Source organism: Castor canadensis, chromosome 15 (genome assembly GCF_047511655.1).
Source record: "Castor canadensis chromosome 15, mCasCan1.hap1v2, whole genome shotgun sequence".
Taxonomy (NCBI): domain Eukaryota; kingdom Metazoa; phylum Chordata; class Mammalia; order Rodentia; family Castoridae; genus Castor; species Castor canadensis.
The window spans coordinates 19,940,063-19,956,556 of record NC_133400.1 but is presented as its reverse complement, the minus strand read 5'-3'; the positions used below and the strand labels follow the sequence as shown (position 1 = coordinate 19,956,556).

General features: G+C 43.5%; 1 protein-coding gene across 1 annotated transcript; it reads left to right on the top strand.

Annotated features, from left to right (window-relative positions):
• The first annotated feature begins 5,608 nt into the window (after positions 1–5,608).
• Cmtm2 (CKLF like MARVEL transmembrane domain containing 2) lies at positions 5,609–13,692 on the top strand. The gene is made up of 3 exons (XM_020174572.2): positions 5,609–6,993; positions 7,107–7,265; positions 13,531–13,692. Exons 1-3 carry the CDS (start codon positions 6,847–6,849, stop codon positions 13,690–13,692), a joined length of 468 nt encoding a protein of 155 aa, XP_020030161.2. The 5' UTR covers positions 5,609–6,846.
• The last annotated feature ends 2,802 nt before the right edge of the window (positions 13,693–16,494 follow it).

Sequence of the window (16,494 nt, the reverse complement as noted above, 5' to 3'; positions counted from 1 at the left end):
ACCCTCTGCTTTTTTGGGAGGCAGATCATCACAAAATTAAGCTCAGGGAAACAGCAGATCACACAACAATTTAAATATGACTGACCATAACCCAAGACCTACTGAAAGACTCTCTGCCTTGACTGAGCTGTGTAATGCACACATGGGAATTAAACTTTTTTGGTTTTGAATTTTCTTTTGATATTTTTATTATTACCTTTTGACCATGCTTAGTCAAAACCAAGGGTAATACATCTGCAAATGAGGTGGGCTTGCTTTAAGGTTTTTCTAACCTTAAAGTCAACTAAAACTCGAATATTGTCTTCAAATGACTGAGGGGTTTTCTGGAAAGGTTGCTGAGCTCTCTGTGTCCCACAGTGTGCTTGAACAAAACAGTCAAAGCAAAGTATGAGCAGCTTAAATTGGACATATGGAGGACCCTCTAGGTTTGGAGAACAGTACCGTGGAGAGGTTTCTGAGGGGAAGCTGAAATCTCTGTCCATGGTGAATTTTAAGAAGGTAAAGTAACGTTGTATGTGCCGGACATGTTTTCATATACTGCCTTTATTTGATCCTCACAATAACCTGGTGGGGTTGTAGTTATCTACCAGCTCCCTATTTGACAGATGAGAAAATTGGATTAAGGAGGTTGAGTTGCTCATGGTCATATGTCAGTGCACTGAAACTCAGATCTGAGCCCAGGCCTACCTGAGTCTAAGGCCCAGACTCTTTCCAGACATTATTTGTCTCATGATGGTTTCTCTTGCTCCATTCTGCCTAAACCCTCAGTGAGACTGCATCTTTACATCCTCCTCATGTTCTCTCTGCACCTTCGCTTTGTTTCCTCAAAATGTGAAACCGAAAGTGAGTTATATAGATTATCCTGGTGGATGTGCACCAGCCCCTTAAGGACAGGTGACTGAGGGCTGTACACCACCATCAGTGATGATCAGAAGGACCAGAGCCCTCTGAGAAAAGGACTCATGAAGCCAAAGTTGAGTGCCATCAAACTACCTGGGCAACAAACAAGTGAACAAACAAATAACCTGGAGAGGGCTACAAGACACCATATTTTGCTGTAGGTGCCAGGGGGAATGTCAGGAAGTGTTCCAGACAACTGGACTATTTACAGCTAGGCTCCCATGAGTTTCCTGTGAGAAGACCTTTTCTCACAGTGATCACAAGAAGATCAGTCCAGCTGTTGTTGAGTCACAGGACTTTGATCAACTCTAGTAAAGCCAACCCCTCATGCTGGGGATTGAACCAAGGCCTCAGGCATGCAAGGTAAGCACTCAACCACCTAAGCCATGACCCCCTCCAAGCCTTTTCCTGTTGTTGTTTTGTTGGTGAGATAGGATCTCTCTAACGTTGCTGACCTCAAACTTAGGATCCTTCTGTTTCTGCCTCCCAAGTAGCCAGAATTGCAGATATGCACTGCCATGCCAGATATACCATGTCTGTCCTAAGTGGAAGTGTCCTCTTTTCTCTGAAGATGGTTATGGAGCTCAGGACACACTTCAGTGCCCCTGCCTTTCTTTCTCTTGCTACTGTCTTCCAAGGTAGGACCAGGGTCTGGCACAGTGTATGGATTTGCCTGGTTTGCTCCCAGGAGCTTCCTAGTGAGGAAACACTGTCCTACCAAGATGTCCCAGTTATTCTGATGCTCAACTAACTAGTAGTACACATACTCACCAGCTAAACAGTTGATCAGATGGTGAGTGATCTAACTGACTCGAAAGTTTTGAAAAAGACCCATCAAAACAGGACCTACATTATAATCTCTTCTAATCTTCTCTTTCAGATCCCATGAGATGAAATTTTACACACATATGTATAATAATTTAGTGAGGATATTGGTGCTAGGAGGTGATGGTTTGACACTTCAGAGTATAGGTGGACATGGAGGTGTGTTGACAATAAGCTGCAGAGTCACTTGGGACCTTATCAGAAGGCAGTGGGGGCAGCCACAGAACATACAACCTAGTTCATACTGGCACTGATTGGGGGCTCTGCCTAGGCTAGAGGTGTCCAACCTTATTTCCAGGCAAGATGGTTTGGTTCTCAGGAGATAGAGGATTAGGGTAAGTGGTGACTTCTAACTTAAAGGCTCATACAAGGATATGATTCCTTATTTCCCTGTTCTTGTTTAACAAAGGGCTGAGAGTGAGGGTCTTCACCAGGGACCTAAAAAGTCTAATGTACCAGGCTTCAGATGCTCAGCAGGGAAGCCTCAGAGAGTATTGGCTTCTCATACAGGAGGCCTTCTTAGAACTGAGGACCCTACAACCATATTTCATCAGGGCTTCCTTGTCTGGACAAATGATAGAGCCCAGGCTTGGGGATCCACTTAGCTTCTGAGAGATGCAGTTGCCCATTGTTTTTGAAATCTGTACCTCCCCAATGGAGAGGGTGTAGGTCCAGCTCTCAGCCTCAAGCCTATGAAGAGCCCTTTCTTATCAATGGGACTTTGCATCAAAGGTAATGAGAGCTCACCTTTCTTCATCCACCTGGTGGTGGTTTCACTATCTGCATTTCAGGGTTATCAGCTTCATCTACCAGTCTTGTGTCATCTGTCAATATACCCACGAAAAGTATGAACTTTAATTACTGTCTTCTGAATAGCCCATATTTTAAATACTTCTACACTGGAAAAACTAGTATCCACTGTGGTCAGAGAAACTGAGTTCTAGTCAAGGAGATGCTTTTGCCAAAAGAAAACAGTTTTTTAAATATACGTAATAAATGTATTTTAACCTAAAACTCCATAAAAGTGATGATTCCAAAACTACCAGCAATGTTTTTACATTTGTAAGTAACAATATCCAATTGAGAATGTCCCCTTCAAAAAAGTGAAAAACAACAATTTTGGTAATTTGCCAGCAGCCTCGGCCATGAATTTGGAGAACTCTCGGCATAAATGAAACCAAAGAAAGTTGCAGTAAGTGGGGTGCTAGATAATGTTTATTGCTTGTAAATTTCTAGTTCAAATACCACAGTTTAGAAAACAACTTGCGTCTAAATTTTTGCTAATATTCAGTGACTTTTTTTTTTTTGGCAGTACTGGGGTTTAAAACTCAGGGCCTTACACTTAGTAGGCAGTCTACCACTTGAACTACTGTACCAGCCCTCTTCAGTGACTTTTTTCAAAAAATAAGCATTCACTGTTAAAACATATTTTTCTCTTCCAGTTATAATTTTATGCTGTTTTGTATATCTCAGATAATGATTTGTGAGCGTATGGCAAATAATAGTCAAGTAGCAAATCTTTTTCTCATTGTAGTGAGAGGATGCTATTGAGTCAATATGGTATTTAGCCCAGGGAAAAAGAAAAAGATAATGATAGGGGTGGTAATCACTGGACTGCATGTAACCAGGCTCAGCCACAATTTTAGCCCAGCCGTCTGGAAGAACATATCTCTCTGTCTGTCCAGATAAGACCAATAAGAGGCAAAAGGTGTGTGGGGGGAACTATGTATTCTTAAAAAAACCTTAGTCACTCAAGTCAAACTACCAAGGGTTCTAGCCACCTATTAGCTGAGCAACCCTTGGGCAAGCCACTTACTGATCTGTAAACTGGAGACAATAAGTTTGTTGTGAGAATCAAATGAGCTGACATATCATTTGGCACAGTACGTGACACATAGTAAGTGCTCAATAAATGTGAGCTAGAGTAGAAGGGTACAAGAGAAACCTTAGCTCCAAGGGTCAGTTCAGAATAGCGTATCTCTGTGAGCAGAGAACAAAGTAAGCTATTGTGCCCAGTAGTGTATTAAGGAGATAAAGTGATGATGGGGTCAGAGATTAACTGTGCTTGATTTACCACTATTATTGTGCTGGCATTAATGTGCCTTCATTCAAATCCCAATGATTTAGGTCCACAATTAGTTAATTTTGGCTTTTCAAAGTTTACATTCTGGGACTTGGTGTCTTGGCTCAAATGGTAGAGCACTTGCCTAGCAAGTACAAGGCCCTGAGTTCAAATTTCAGTACCACCACTTTGCTTCTCAGTTGTAAGAATTCTCATTCACATCTTTGAATATCTTGTTTTACACAATCCTTAGGTGTGATGGTTCCAGAAAAACTGAAAACGCCATGGGGGTACACCTCTCTCTGAGCCTGAAGAACCCAGCTGAAACTTATACTCAGCCCTCATCAGCCTTGCTCCACACCCCCACTGCCAGTATTCCACCAGCTGCCAAAACAGTAGACATTACTGCCTCTTCAAGAGACAAGTCACATTCCATGATAAGAGTCTACTTGCTTGCCAGGCTTGACATGAAGAACACCTGCAGATATCAGGACAGACTTAATTCTGGCTATGTCTCAAGAAAAAGCAAGTGTTAACAAACAGCACAAACATTTACTCCAGGAAATCAGGCCTGCCCTCAGATGGGTTTGTGTGTTCTTGGGGCATGTGAACTCAGAATAATAAATGTAAAACTTCCAGAGCACTGGGTTTACCTGCAGATTTAGGAGTGGAATTAAATCAGCAAAGTGCAAATCTAGAATTTTACTTCCCCCCCAATTTATTTTTACATTAAAACAAATGTGTTATAGGGTAAAGTGCAGAATTTACATTAATTTAAAATATTAGTCTTCAAAAAATGTATTTGTAGATGGCCAATTTGGGCAAACCCCTAGACCACTAGGTTTTTTCATGCTCACCTTTCTGTGCTCTTTAAAAACCAAAGTCAGATGTAAAAGTCATCAGTTGTTTTAAAAAAATGGTGCTCTAATGAAATTAAGCTCATTTCTGCACAGAGTCCTATCCAAGCCTAAAAATCACATAAACTCATGTCTCTGGAGAATTTGGGAATTATGACTCTGAAGATCACTCTTAATCAAATGGAAGTTTAAGAGGCATCCATCCTTAGTTAGGTAACCAACCAATTTAAATATTTTCTGAAATTACATTTTCATGTAACATTTACAATGTTCTACTCTGTATTACAGGATCTTATCAACAGTATCATTTCAACTATATTCCTTTTAGTAGTCGCTGTCTTGACAATTCAAGAAAAGGGAAGGAGGCAGTTGTACTACATTGGAGGGGTGAGTAGAGGCCTCCATAACTTCATTTAAGATCAAGACTCTGAAAAGAAAACTGGCAGACCATCATTATGTCATTAGCAGAACAAAATACCTACCACCATTCCTTCTGTTTTTGTAGTGACTCTCTCAGATAATGTGAAGTTGCACAAACTCTAAGCTCATGAAAATCAGTCCTAATATGCATTCTCCAAATAAGCACAAAAAAACAAGTGTCTGTGGAACCCCTTTTGAGAATGTCTGAAGTATTGGAACAAGATATTTTTGCCTATAAGTAGAACTTTGACTTTTCTGGAGAAGCAAATTGTGTTTTAAAGACAGATGAGGGGTGGGAAGTACACAAGAAATGGCAGATCAGATGCTTGGGAGATGGAAAGAGTGGGGAGATGGAACTTCAGTTCAAGAAGGTAAACAATTCGGACAAAAATTAATCCAGGAAAAGTTTCAGTTTTCTGAATTCATTCCATAATGGGTAAATATTTTAAGACCCACTGAATTGTGCCACACTCAGTACTGGAAATAGAGCCCCCTTCCTCTGGGAGAGCTCACACATTAGGTAGGGTAAGACCTACTCAGGAAAAGTTCATTAAGCAGCCAAGAGAAACATCCAAGGTTAGAATATCGGGTACTCCCACTCTTGTTCCCATCCCCAGATCTCCATCCATTCTTGCCTGAGTGGCCTCAGCCCATCCCCAGGTCTTCCTGCCTCCAGCTGGTTCACTTTCTTGCCACTACAAATGAGTTCTCTAAGTCTCAGATCTGTCCTCTTCCCTTGACAAGAGTCCTTGCACCTCCCCATCCTGAACTCTGCCTGGCCTCTCAGCAGCTGCAGAGCTCCTCAGACTCCAGTATCTGGGGTTCTCCTCCTTCCGGTTGTGCCCCTTCCTGCCCCTCCTAACACACAGCCTAATAGAAGCCTTCTCAGGACCCCAGCCCTGCCACAAGCCTGTTAGGGCCAGAGCACATCCCTGAGCCTTGGCATCAGGTAAAGTACCTTCCTGGCAGCAAACCACACCATTTCCAAAATCCATGGAGGGATCGGAGGGGACCAGGACTGGGATGAGGATGAGAGGTTGCACTGAGTTGCAAAATAACCCAGTCTTTGCTTCCTACCTTGTATCTGCCTTGTATCTGACAGTCCCTGTGCGTTGGAGCGGCAATCCTGTGTTGCATCGATGCGTTGCTGGTCATCAAGGTGATTAGGAATAAAATGAAAGAAGAGCAGGCCGCCAAGGAGACGCTCCAGTCCAGCTTGCACTGAAGCCAGCTGGTCCTCCCCAGCACCCAATCTCTCTCTCCATGCCACCCATCGCTGAGCTCTCTCTGTCACCCAACCCGGTCTGCGTATGACCATAAAATCAGGGCTGCTAAATCGGCAAATACTTCAGCTTCCGCGTGTCGTTTGCCTTGTGTAAAAGTCGCGTTACATCTCCATGCGCGTGGCAGTGAGTCCGAGACGCGCTGCGGCGGGGAGGGACGTGACCCCAGGGTTCCTGTCAATCCAGCCCCCCAAGGCGGGAGCGCCGAAAAACGACCTGAGCTACTTTGGAAGGCCTCGCTAGGACCACGAGGGGAGTTCTGCATCGGGAGGCTTCTGAGTTGGAGGGTGGGCGCATCTGGACGCAGCCAGGTAAATGTCACCGGCTCTGGTCAGGAGGCGAGGGGGCACGCGGAAGGGAACAGACGTTGACATTCGCTGGTCCTGGCGGTTTGACAAGCGTGGCCTCTGAACAGGTCGGTAGACATCAGGCTGTCTCCTAAGTCAGGCCTGCAAGAGAAGCTGGGAAGGCCGTGAGAAGCTGAGGACTCCAACCAGCCATGCCTCCCAAGCCCGCAGCCAAGAAAGAACAGCCAAAGGATAGCGTGGGCACAAGGAAGGGGTACGAACGCTACGTGTGGGAATTAAAAGACAACAATAAAGAATTCTGGATGCTGGGGCATGCCCCGGTCAAGATCGTTAGTCTGGTGAGTTGGACCGGTATCCCTGCATGGGAAGGGAGGGGGTCCTAAGACCAGGAAGGGTGGAGGGGCGGGCTCCAGGGGTCTCCAGAGGGGCTCAGGCGGATATTTCCTTGCAGATCTGCCTGCTGCTTGATATGTACCTGTTCTCCCTCTTTCCGGTGCACCCCATCTTGACGCTCATCCTCACCATGGAGTTGTCCATCCTCCTCTTCTTCATTGTCATCCACACCCTCGCCATTAACAGATATCTGGTCTTCATCCTGTGGCCCATTACTGTAAGTGAGGGTGGTGGGGAGGGCCTGGTCTGTGTGCCCTTCGCGTGTGTAGCTTGGCACCTGGAAAGTGACGGAGCAGAAAGCATTTCACCTCCTCTACTTGTATGCAGGGTCTGCTGGGCAGGGGAGGGGAAGTTAGGCAGAAAATGCTCCAAACATCTAGTTGTGTGTGGTGGGAAGTGGTCAAAAGAGAAGGGCCTGAGTCTTGGCTCTTCTTGCAGGAAGGAAGCTCCAACTGCTCCTAGCAGTTCAGCAGCACACACCTGATGGGGGAGATCATTCCAGAATTCAAAGAAGAAAATCAGTCTCCCCATAAATTAGTGAGATACAATGAAAGAAACTTTAATTACTTCTAATGCTGACTGAGGTCTCCGATGAAGAATAAATCGTCTTCATAAAGAATGTTCAGCCCCAAGCAGTCATCCAGTGGAATGAAACAGAACTAAGCAACTTACCCAACCACTGTTAACCTCTGTTTCATGGGACAATAATTATGCCTTGTGGGATTAACTAAATATAAAGTGCTTGATGGTGTGCCTTACGCCTCATGGATGTGAATCCTTGCCCATCCCCTCGTTAAGTGCAAATTCACAGCCCTGCCTTCAGAGTTCTCTGCTCTCTATTTCACTCACTTTACACATGAGCAAATGAACCCAAAATAACTAAGTAACTTGCTCCCAGGTCACTCAGCTAATAAGTGGTCTGAAAAAAATATTCAAACCTAGCTTTGTCTGAGTCTCTTAGCTACACCTGTCCTGCTTTCTTATTTAAAAACAAACAAACAAACAATTAGTGGGCTGAGGGCATGGCTCAAGCAGAGGAAGCATGAGGACCTGAGTTCAAAGCCCAGTACTGCCAAAGAAAAGGCCATTAGTATCTAGGGACCCATGGTCTCAAGGGGATAGGAGAGGAAACAGAAGAAGAGGACCAAATGAAGACTCTTGGAAAAGAGGGGACAAGGTAAAGGAACAGGCAGGGGACAAGTTCCCAGTCAAGGAAGCTGAGAGGATAGTATTAGTTCCAGCAAGATGAAAAACCACTGAACACTGAAAGTCCTCCTCCTGTATTTACCTAAAAATATTGGTGGAAATTTAATCAATATTTATTTAACTGAATGACTGAGTTGGCAAAAAAGGAAGGAAGGAAAGAGAGAGGGAGGGAGAGAGGAAAGAAAGAGAGAGAGAGAGAGAGAAAGGAAGGAAGGAAGGAAGGAAGAAAGAAAGAAAAATGCCAGAATGACAAGAGCAGTGATCATGCAAGCTATGAAGTATGAAGTGTGGATGGGAGGCCTGGGAAGTATTGTTTCAAAAAGCTGGACTGTGGGTTTGCATACATTCTCAAACCAGGAAATGAGGCCTTGAGCCCAAACAAGTGGGAGTTTAGAACTGAGACCCTTGCAGCAAGTTAGCACCCTGGGAAGCCTGTACCCTTAAGGAAAAGATAGAGAAGACATACACCTTCCATAAACATAGAGGAGCCAGACATGGTCATCTCTACCTGTGCTTTTTTTTTTTTTTTGGGGGGGGGGTGGGCGGGCGAGGTGAGAAATATAAACCTTAAGCCTGCCCTTTGCACAGATTTGGAACTTCAATTTTTGCTAACCTTCATGCCTCAAAGTAAGCATAAAAATTGGTATCTGATGGTATCTGGTGATCTCCTTGGGACTTCTGACAGAAACAAATGCAAAACCACAAATAAAGCATGAAGAGATTCTCATTGGGGAGCAGGGGAGCTTGTCAAAAATGAACTAATAATTTATAACTATGATATGTTTTATTTATAAAATATCCCTAAGACAAAGAATCAAACAGGCTGGGCATGATGACACATGCCTGTAACCTCAGCACTTTGGAGACTGAGACAGGAGGATAGTGAGTGGCATGGGCTACATAGAAAGACCCATCTTAAGAAAAATAGGAAAGAAAGAAATCAGCAAACATAACAAATGGAAGGATTGGATCAGAACCCTGACAATGTGACAACAAAAGTGTTTTTAACTGATCAGATATAAAGAAGAGCCCTAAGAATAAGACACCATGAGGACAGAATAGACATATTTTTTAAGTGCCAAGTACAATGTATAGAATGTATAGAATAGAAAACATAGTTATTGAAATAAAAATGTCAACAGATGAGTTTAAAAGTGGATCAGATACAGCTGAAGAGAGAAATAGTAAACTGAAAGATGTGGAGAAATTATGCAGAATATAAAGACAGAAAATAAGAAAGAGACTGAGACATAGAATGAAGAATAAGGATGTCCATCAAGAGTTACCAGGAGAAGGATAAGTATTAAAAGTGACAAAGAACTTTCTAGATTTAATGAAAGTAATGTCACTGAATATGACAAAGTAAGGAACTCAAAAAGTTTTTACCTCCTACAGCAATGAGTAAACTGTCAACAACTTTTTCAGAACTCTGGAATCTAATTTAAAAAAAAAAGTACATCTAGCAAAATGCTTAATGAAGAAAGAAACTGCTGAATTGTGCTAAGAGAGCATTGTGCTTTAACTTACTCACCATGCAGCTAAATAATTCAAATTCAAATCCATACACTTAGGAAAGAAGATAGAAAAATAAATCAAGTGCCTACATGAAGAAAATACCAAAATAAAACAAGGGAGTTGAGAAAGAAATGCCAAAGATAAGAGCCAAAATTGATGAAAGAGCAAACAAAGATCTATAGTAAAGATTAGCAAAACCAAAAATTTAGTTCCTTGAAAAGACTAATAGATAAACCTCAAAAAAAAAAAAAGGAAATAAGGACAAAGAAAAATAGTGCAAAAATCAAGACAAGCTTTTGAAGATCACAAGAGAAGATGCAAAGTTCTATGTTAATTGAAAAGTTCAGATAAAATTGTTTATTTCCTAGAATAATATAATAATGAAAATTGACTAGAAAATAAATAGAAGAAGAATTTATGAAAACATACGAGGACATGGTGTGGACCGTGGCTCCAGCTCGTTTCCAACTGTTGTACCCCAATACCTGATTCATTCCTTTATTGAATAATACCTCTTTCCCCACTCATTTGAAATGGCATTTTTGTTAAATGCTAAAACTCTACGTATAATTTTGAATTCTAGACTTTATATTTATTTTTGCTGGTCTGTTTTTGTTTTTCTTGGCATTCTCATGGTTCCTTTAAATGCCCCTGGCTATTCCCAGAGGGTGATTTTTGTCTCTGCCCCACTTCTTTTTTTTCCTTTACTTTTTTTTTAGTTTTAGCACCATGTAAGTTATGCTTCCAACCTGTATGGTTTGTAAGCTTGCCCCGAAATAAGACCACTGGTGAGCTACCACAAAAGTATAAATGAATATTTTAATACCACAATCTTTCCTGTTGCCTGTGGAGTCTCTGCTGAAATGAATCAGTATTCTTGCTCTAGAAAGAGACAGAAAAATGAGAGCATGCCCAAAAGACTGTTACTCCAGAGGCACCTGCACATCCATGTTTATTGCGGCACTATTCACAATAGCCAAGTTATGGAAACAGCCAAGATGCCCCAGCACTGATGAATGGATTAAGAAAATGTGGTATCTATACACAATGGAATTTTATGCAGCCATGAAGAAGAACGAAATGTTATCATTCGCTGGTAAATGGATGGAATTGGAGAACATCATTCTGAGTGAGGTTAGCCTGGCTCAAAAAACCAAAAATCGTATGTTCTTCCTCATATGTGGACATTAGATCAAGGGCAAACACAACAAGGGGATTGGACTATGAGCACATGATAAAAGCGAGAGCACACAAGGGAGGGGTGAGGATAGGTAAGACACCTAAAAAACTAGCTAGCATGTGCCCTTAACGCAGAGAAACTAAAGCAGATACCTTAAAGCAACTGAGGCCAATAGGAAAAGGGGAACAGGAACTAGAGAAAAGGTGAGATCAAAAAGAATTAACCTAGAAGGCAACACACACGCACAGGAAATCAATGTGAGTCAATGCCCTGTATAGCTATCCTTATCTCAACCAGCAAAACCCCTTGTTCCTTCCTATTATTGCTTATACTCTCTCTACAACAAAATTAGAAATAAGGGCAAAATAGTTTCTGCTGGGTATTGAGGGAGGGGGAGAGGGAGGGAGCGGAGTGGGTGGTAAGGGAGGGGGTGGGGGCAGGGGGGAGAAATGACCCAAGCCTTGTATGCACATATGAATAATAAAAGAAAAATGAAAAAAAAAAATGAGAGCATGATGTTTGCCAGGATGCTGTGGGTTTGTTTTGATGTGTAACAAGTTGATTCAGGACACTGAAATTTCATTCTGTTATGTTTTGGTTAGGGTCTTTTTTTTTTTCTTCCTCCTCTTTTGTAAAGGCAGTTAACTAGTCCCAGAAAGGATCCTTTGGTTATATAAAATTTTGTTTTATGAAATGTCATGGTTCCATTCATATTTTTGTCTTGTTCTTCCAATTGATACATACAACTTTCCCAGGTCTCTTGTATTTGGAAGGCTGGAAGGGCCCAGACTTTGAAATAGTGTCTTGGTTTCACTGGGGTTTTTTTTGTTTGTTTGTTTGTTTGTTTTTTTAACTAAAGCTATATAAAGCTTGTGGATGTACTGTCTGATGGTGCTTTGATCTTAAAATCAGACATTAGAAGGAGAGATAGAGAGAGAGGGAGGGAGAGAAAGAGAGAGAGAATGTATTCCATTAAAATGAAAACTTTACAACAGAAAACATTATAAACAAAACTTTTGCAATAAACCAATAGGAACATGGGACGGGGATATGAATAGGCAGGAAGCCCAAATGCCTAAAACATGTTTTTAAAAATGTTTATCTTCATTAGTAAACAGAGACGTGCAAATTAAAATAACACAGTGAGGCACCATTTTAACTCACCAGATTGGCAAAAATGTTCAGAAGCTGGATGATCCTCGGTACCCATCCTAGGTGTGGGCAAGTGAGCCCTTCTCCAGGGCTGGTGGGAGTTTAGTTGTGCATTGATGTTTCACAGAGCAACATGGCCCAACCTGGCCAAGGGCAAGTGTTCGGGGGTGTCAAGAAGAGGGCTCACTTTCTTTGGAAGAACAGTCTGTCTCTAGTTTGGCTCATTCCTACAATAGATTACATCAATTAAAAGTAATAAATTAAGGCCAGGTATGGTGGATCGCACCTGTAATCCCAGCTACTCAGGAGACATAAGTAGATGGATAGAGATCTGAGACTAGCCCTGGGCAAAAACACAAGACCATACCTGAAAAATAATTAAAGCAAAAAAAGGCTAGAGGTGTGGCTTAAGTGGTAAAGCACCTGCCTAGAAGCATGAGGCCCTGAGTTCAAAACCCAAGTACCACCACTCCCAAAAAAGTAATAAATATTCCTCAGTCTGGAGAACTCTCAACAATTTTAAGTTTAAAAAGCAAGAGTTACTGTACTCATGTATGAAATTACCACAAGGAAGTCCCTTGGACTATTGATGTGTACTGATAAAAAAGAGAAGAAGAAAGGAAGTGTTAGAAGAGACCTGAAGTGAATACTGCAAGACTATAACACTGATTCAATTTCAGTTCAGTTGGTAACCTGGTGGGGGTGGATTATTCTGTCCTTTTCTGCACAGTAAAAGAGAAAAGGCCTGAGACAAAATGGCCAGAGAATAGGCAACCCACATTAAAAACAGCATCACACAAGGGGAAGGGTGTGGCCAAATGTTGCAGGACTGGGTGCCTCTCTGGGGAAGCAGTTTGTCCCAACCAAGCGGGCAGTCACCCCAGGTGCAGGAGGGGAGGAAGATGTCCTGCTATGGGCCATTGATTAACCAACTTGGAGAAGCCTGGCTGTTCTTCTTCTGAGGAGGGTAAGAAAAACCAGTACAGGCAGTCACAAGGGATGGAGAGAAAGGGTGATGAGGGAGGAGGCAGCACCGGCTTGGGAAGAGGGGAGGAAGTAAGGCAGGGACCCGGTGAACAGGGAGCTGTCAGGCTTCCAGTCCCAAGGGCCTCCTGCCAGCAATGCCACCCAGCCAGGCTCCAGAGAGCAGAAAGAGACATCATGAAGTTGCATAGTTGTCATTTATTTATTTAAGTAAGTGTTGGTGGGGCCAGATGTGAGATTTTTCCAGCCTGCAGGCAGTTAAGCCTGGACTTTGGATCTCTACCCAGAGAGCCCAGCTCCGGGGAAGAGGTGGGGCACACTGGGGTGGGGTGCCGATATTCCCATCTAGCCCACTGCATATGTGTATCATCCCTTTGGAGGAAACTGCTGTGTTGGGGGCTGCCTGGGGTTTGGTGCTAAGGCCCGCTCATCTCTCCCACTTCAGGACATCCTCAATGACCTCCTCTGCGGCGGCTTCCTCTTGGGCGGCCTAATCTTCGCTGTCCACATTCGACGCTCCATGCCCATGAGTTATTTTGTCGCTGTGGTAAGGCCTTCCCTGCTGGGCTGTGGATTTGCTCCGAATTTACCTCTTTTGAAGAACTGAATGTTGGGGTGTCTTCCTCTGTTTTAGGAAAGGGATGCTTTTCACAAAAATCTCAGGATCAAAGCAAAGTTTAAAAGTAAAGGTGGTAAATGTTTCCAGTGGAGAAGTCACTTAAAGAAAGATGGTGTCCAGGGAGGCAGCCCAAGTTAATAACTTCTTTTTTGGGGGATTGTGGGACAGGTACTGGGGTTTGAACTCAGGGCTTCCCACTTGCTGGGCACGCACTCTACCACTTGAGCCTCTCTGCCAGCCATTTTCTTGTGTTGGATATTTTCAAGATAGGCTCTGGAGGGCTGGCTTTGAACCTTGAGCCTCCTGATCTCTGCCTCCTGAGTAGCTAGGATTATAGGCGTGAGCCACAGGCGCAAGGGCAATGGCTTCCTTCTTGGAGCTGCTGAGTCTAAAGAAGAAGAGATGTGATGACTGGGCAGTGGGAATAGAGGAAGCCAAAGTGAGGGAGGGGCAAATTAAGAGGCCCTTGGGGTCCGCTAGCCGAAGGGAGAAGGGAATATGTTCTGCAGTCTCCACTTAGTAATGACAAACCAGGAAGGAATGAAAACCAAAGTAATGAAGATTCTTTGTTTTCCAGGTCCTTATGGGTGTGACTGCAACGCTTTCTTTTGTTGATGTGTGTTTTCAAAGAAAAGACTTACAAATCCAGCAGGCCAAAAGGCTTGCTCCCCCAGAAAAACCAGCTGGAAGAAGACCAAGGGTAAAGAAATGACTTGAAGGCAACTCCTGGTGTGGGCAAGGGCAGCATGTGTTACCAAAAACCATTTCCACTGTTTTCCTTGTCCATTTTCCAGAATGACTTTCTTTTCCACTTCAATAGCCATCTTTTCTTGGAAAAGAAAATTCTCTTTCAATGGATCTTACTGGCTTAAAGTTGATGTAAACATTATTTGGCTCATTTCACAGAAATTACTAGAAGATATGTTGCAGAGGGCCAGGCCAAAACTGGGCCTGGAATCCAGGGGTCTGTTGAGACATTTCACCGGCCATAGGGCACAGAGAGTTTGGGGGACCAGTGACACTGGTAGTTGTCAACACGATCAACCAAAGAGGCCAGAGAAAAATGAGAAACTGGGAAAGAAAAGGATGCATTTTGTTCACATATTTTTATTTTACATCTTTTTAAGCATACAAGCAATTGTTATGGTAAAAAGCAGTTTGTTTGGCATTCCTTGCTCTTACTTTGGAGTTTAACATTGATCTTCATTTGAAGCTCTCTAAAGAGGAGGCCTGAAGGCAGTAGTATCTCCTTAGAGCCAAGTCAGGCTGGCAAAGGGGGCTGAGCAGGGTGGGCACAGGGGAGCCTGAGCAGGGTGGGCACAGGGGAGCCTGGATTGGTTTCCTTAGGTCTAGTCAACTGGCCCTCTGGGATCCAGAGTGTCTTCATCCAATGAGGAAAGGAGCATAAGCCCCAAGTCAGACTTCTCTGGGCCCCAGAGCCATCATCCCCCAACAAAGGCTTCCCAGACCCCTCCACCAGGACCCCTCTCACCCTAGATAGTCCCACCATCCTGGCAGGAGAAGAGTCATTCTCGTGAGGGAAAAGAGAGGCTCCAAACAAATGCTGAGGAAGGAAGTCTGCAAGGGCAAGCCTGGAGCCTTGAGCCCAGCCAGACAGGCTGAGAGGGTGGGTTGGGCCTTTGTCAGGAGAATCCCTGAAGGGACAGGGGCCACGTGTTCCAGAAGAAGACCACACAGTTGGCGGCTGCTGCAGAGTGTGAGTCGGAAGGAGGCTGATGCTTGTGCTTGGGAGGAGCGGGGACCAGTAGCCAGGCAATATCCAGTGTGAACACCTAGATCTATAGAGACTCAGCCTCACTCCTCCACCTCCCAGGTCCACTGCTCCCTCTCTGCTTTACACCACCCCCTGCAGGTAAGCAGTGTGAAAGCAATTGGAGGAAGTTGCTCACACTACCCTGCAATGTGATCCAGAATTTCTGTCCTGCATATTTGGCCAAGAAGAATGGGAAATAAGAATGTTCCTCATAACCAAAACACTAGAAAGAGCCAATGTTCAAAGGAATTGTGCTACACTAAAAATGCAGTATACTACTCAGCAGTATAAAGAATGAACAACTCATACAATAATGCAGAGCAAAAGAAGGCAAATACAAAAGAGCATGACACTGGATTGTGTGTGTGTGTGTGTGTGTGTGTGTGTGTGTGTGTGTGTGTGTGTGACAGAGAGAGGGGAGAGAGAGACTGGGGCTTGAATTCAGGGTTTCCCACTTGCAAAGCAGTGAGCCACACCTCCAGACCATTTTGCTCTGATTATTTTGGAGATTGGGGGAGGGCTCTTAAAACTTTGCCTGAATTGGTCTGGAACAGTTATCCTCCAGTCTCAGTCTTCCAAGTAACTACGATTATAACACTGCTCCCAGTTCCACTTCCATTTGCAAGATGTTTAAGAAACATCAAAATATAGACTGAAAGAAATGGAAAGGAAAAAAAAAGAAATGGAGTAGCTGCCTGAGGAATGAAGGGTGGGGAACTTTGGGAAGAACTGGAAATGTTTTATATCTTCATTGGAATAGCTAGTTACAAAGGGATACACATCTGTCAACACACTCAACTGTATATTTAACACCTATGCATTTCATTGGCTATGCCTTTTAACTAAAAATGTCAGCTAAATGACTGTGATCAGAAACAATGAAAGGAAGAACTAGGGGCATGGCTCACGAGGAGGAGCGCCTACCTAGTAAACACAAGGCCCTGCCTTCCAACCCTAGTACCACTAAAGTAGTTCTGTGACTAACCAATGGAAGAAAAGGTGGCTCTGCCTCTCCT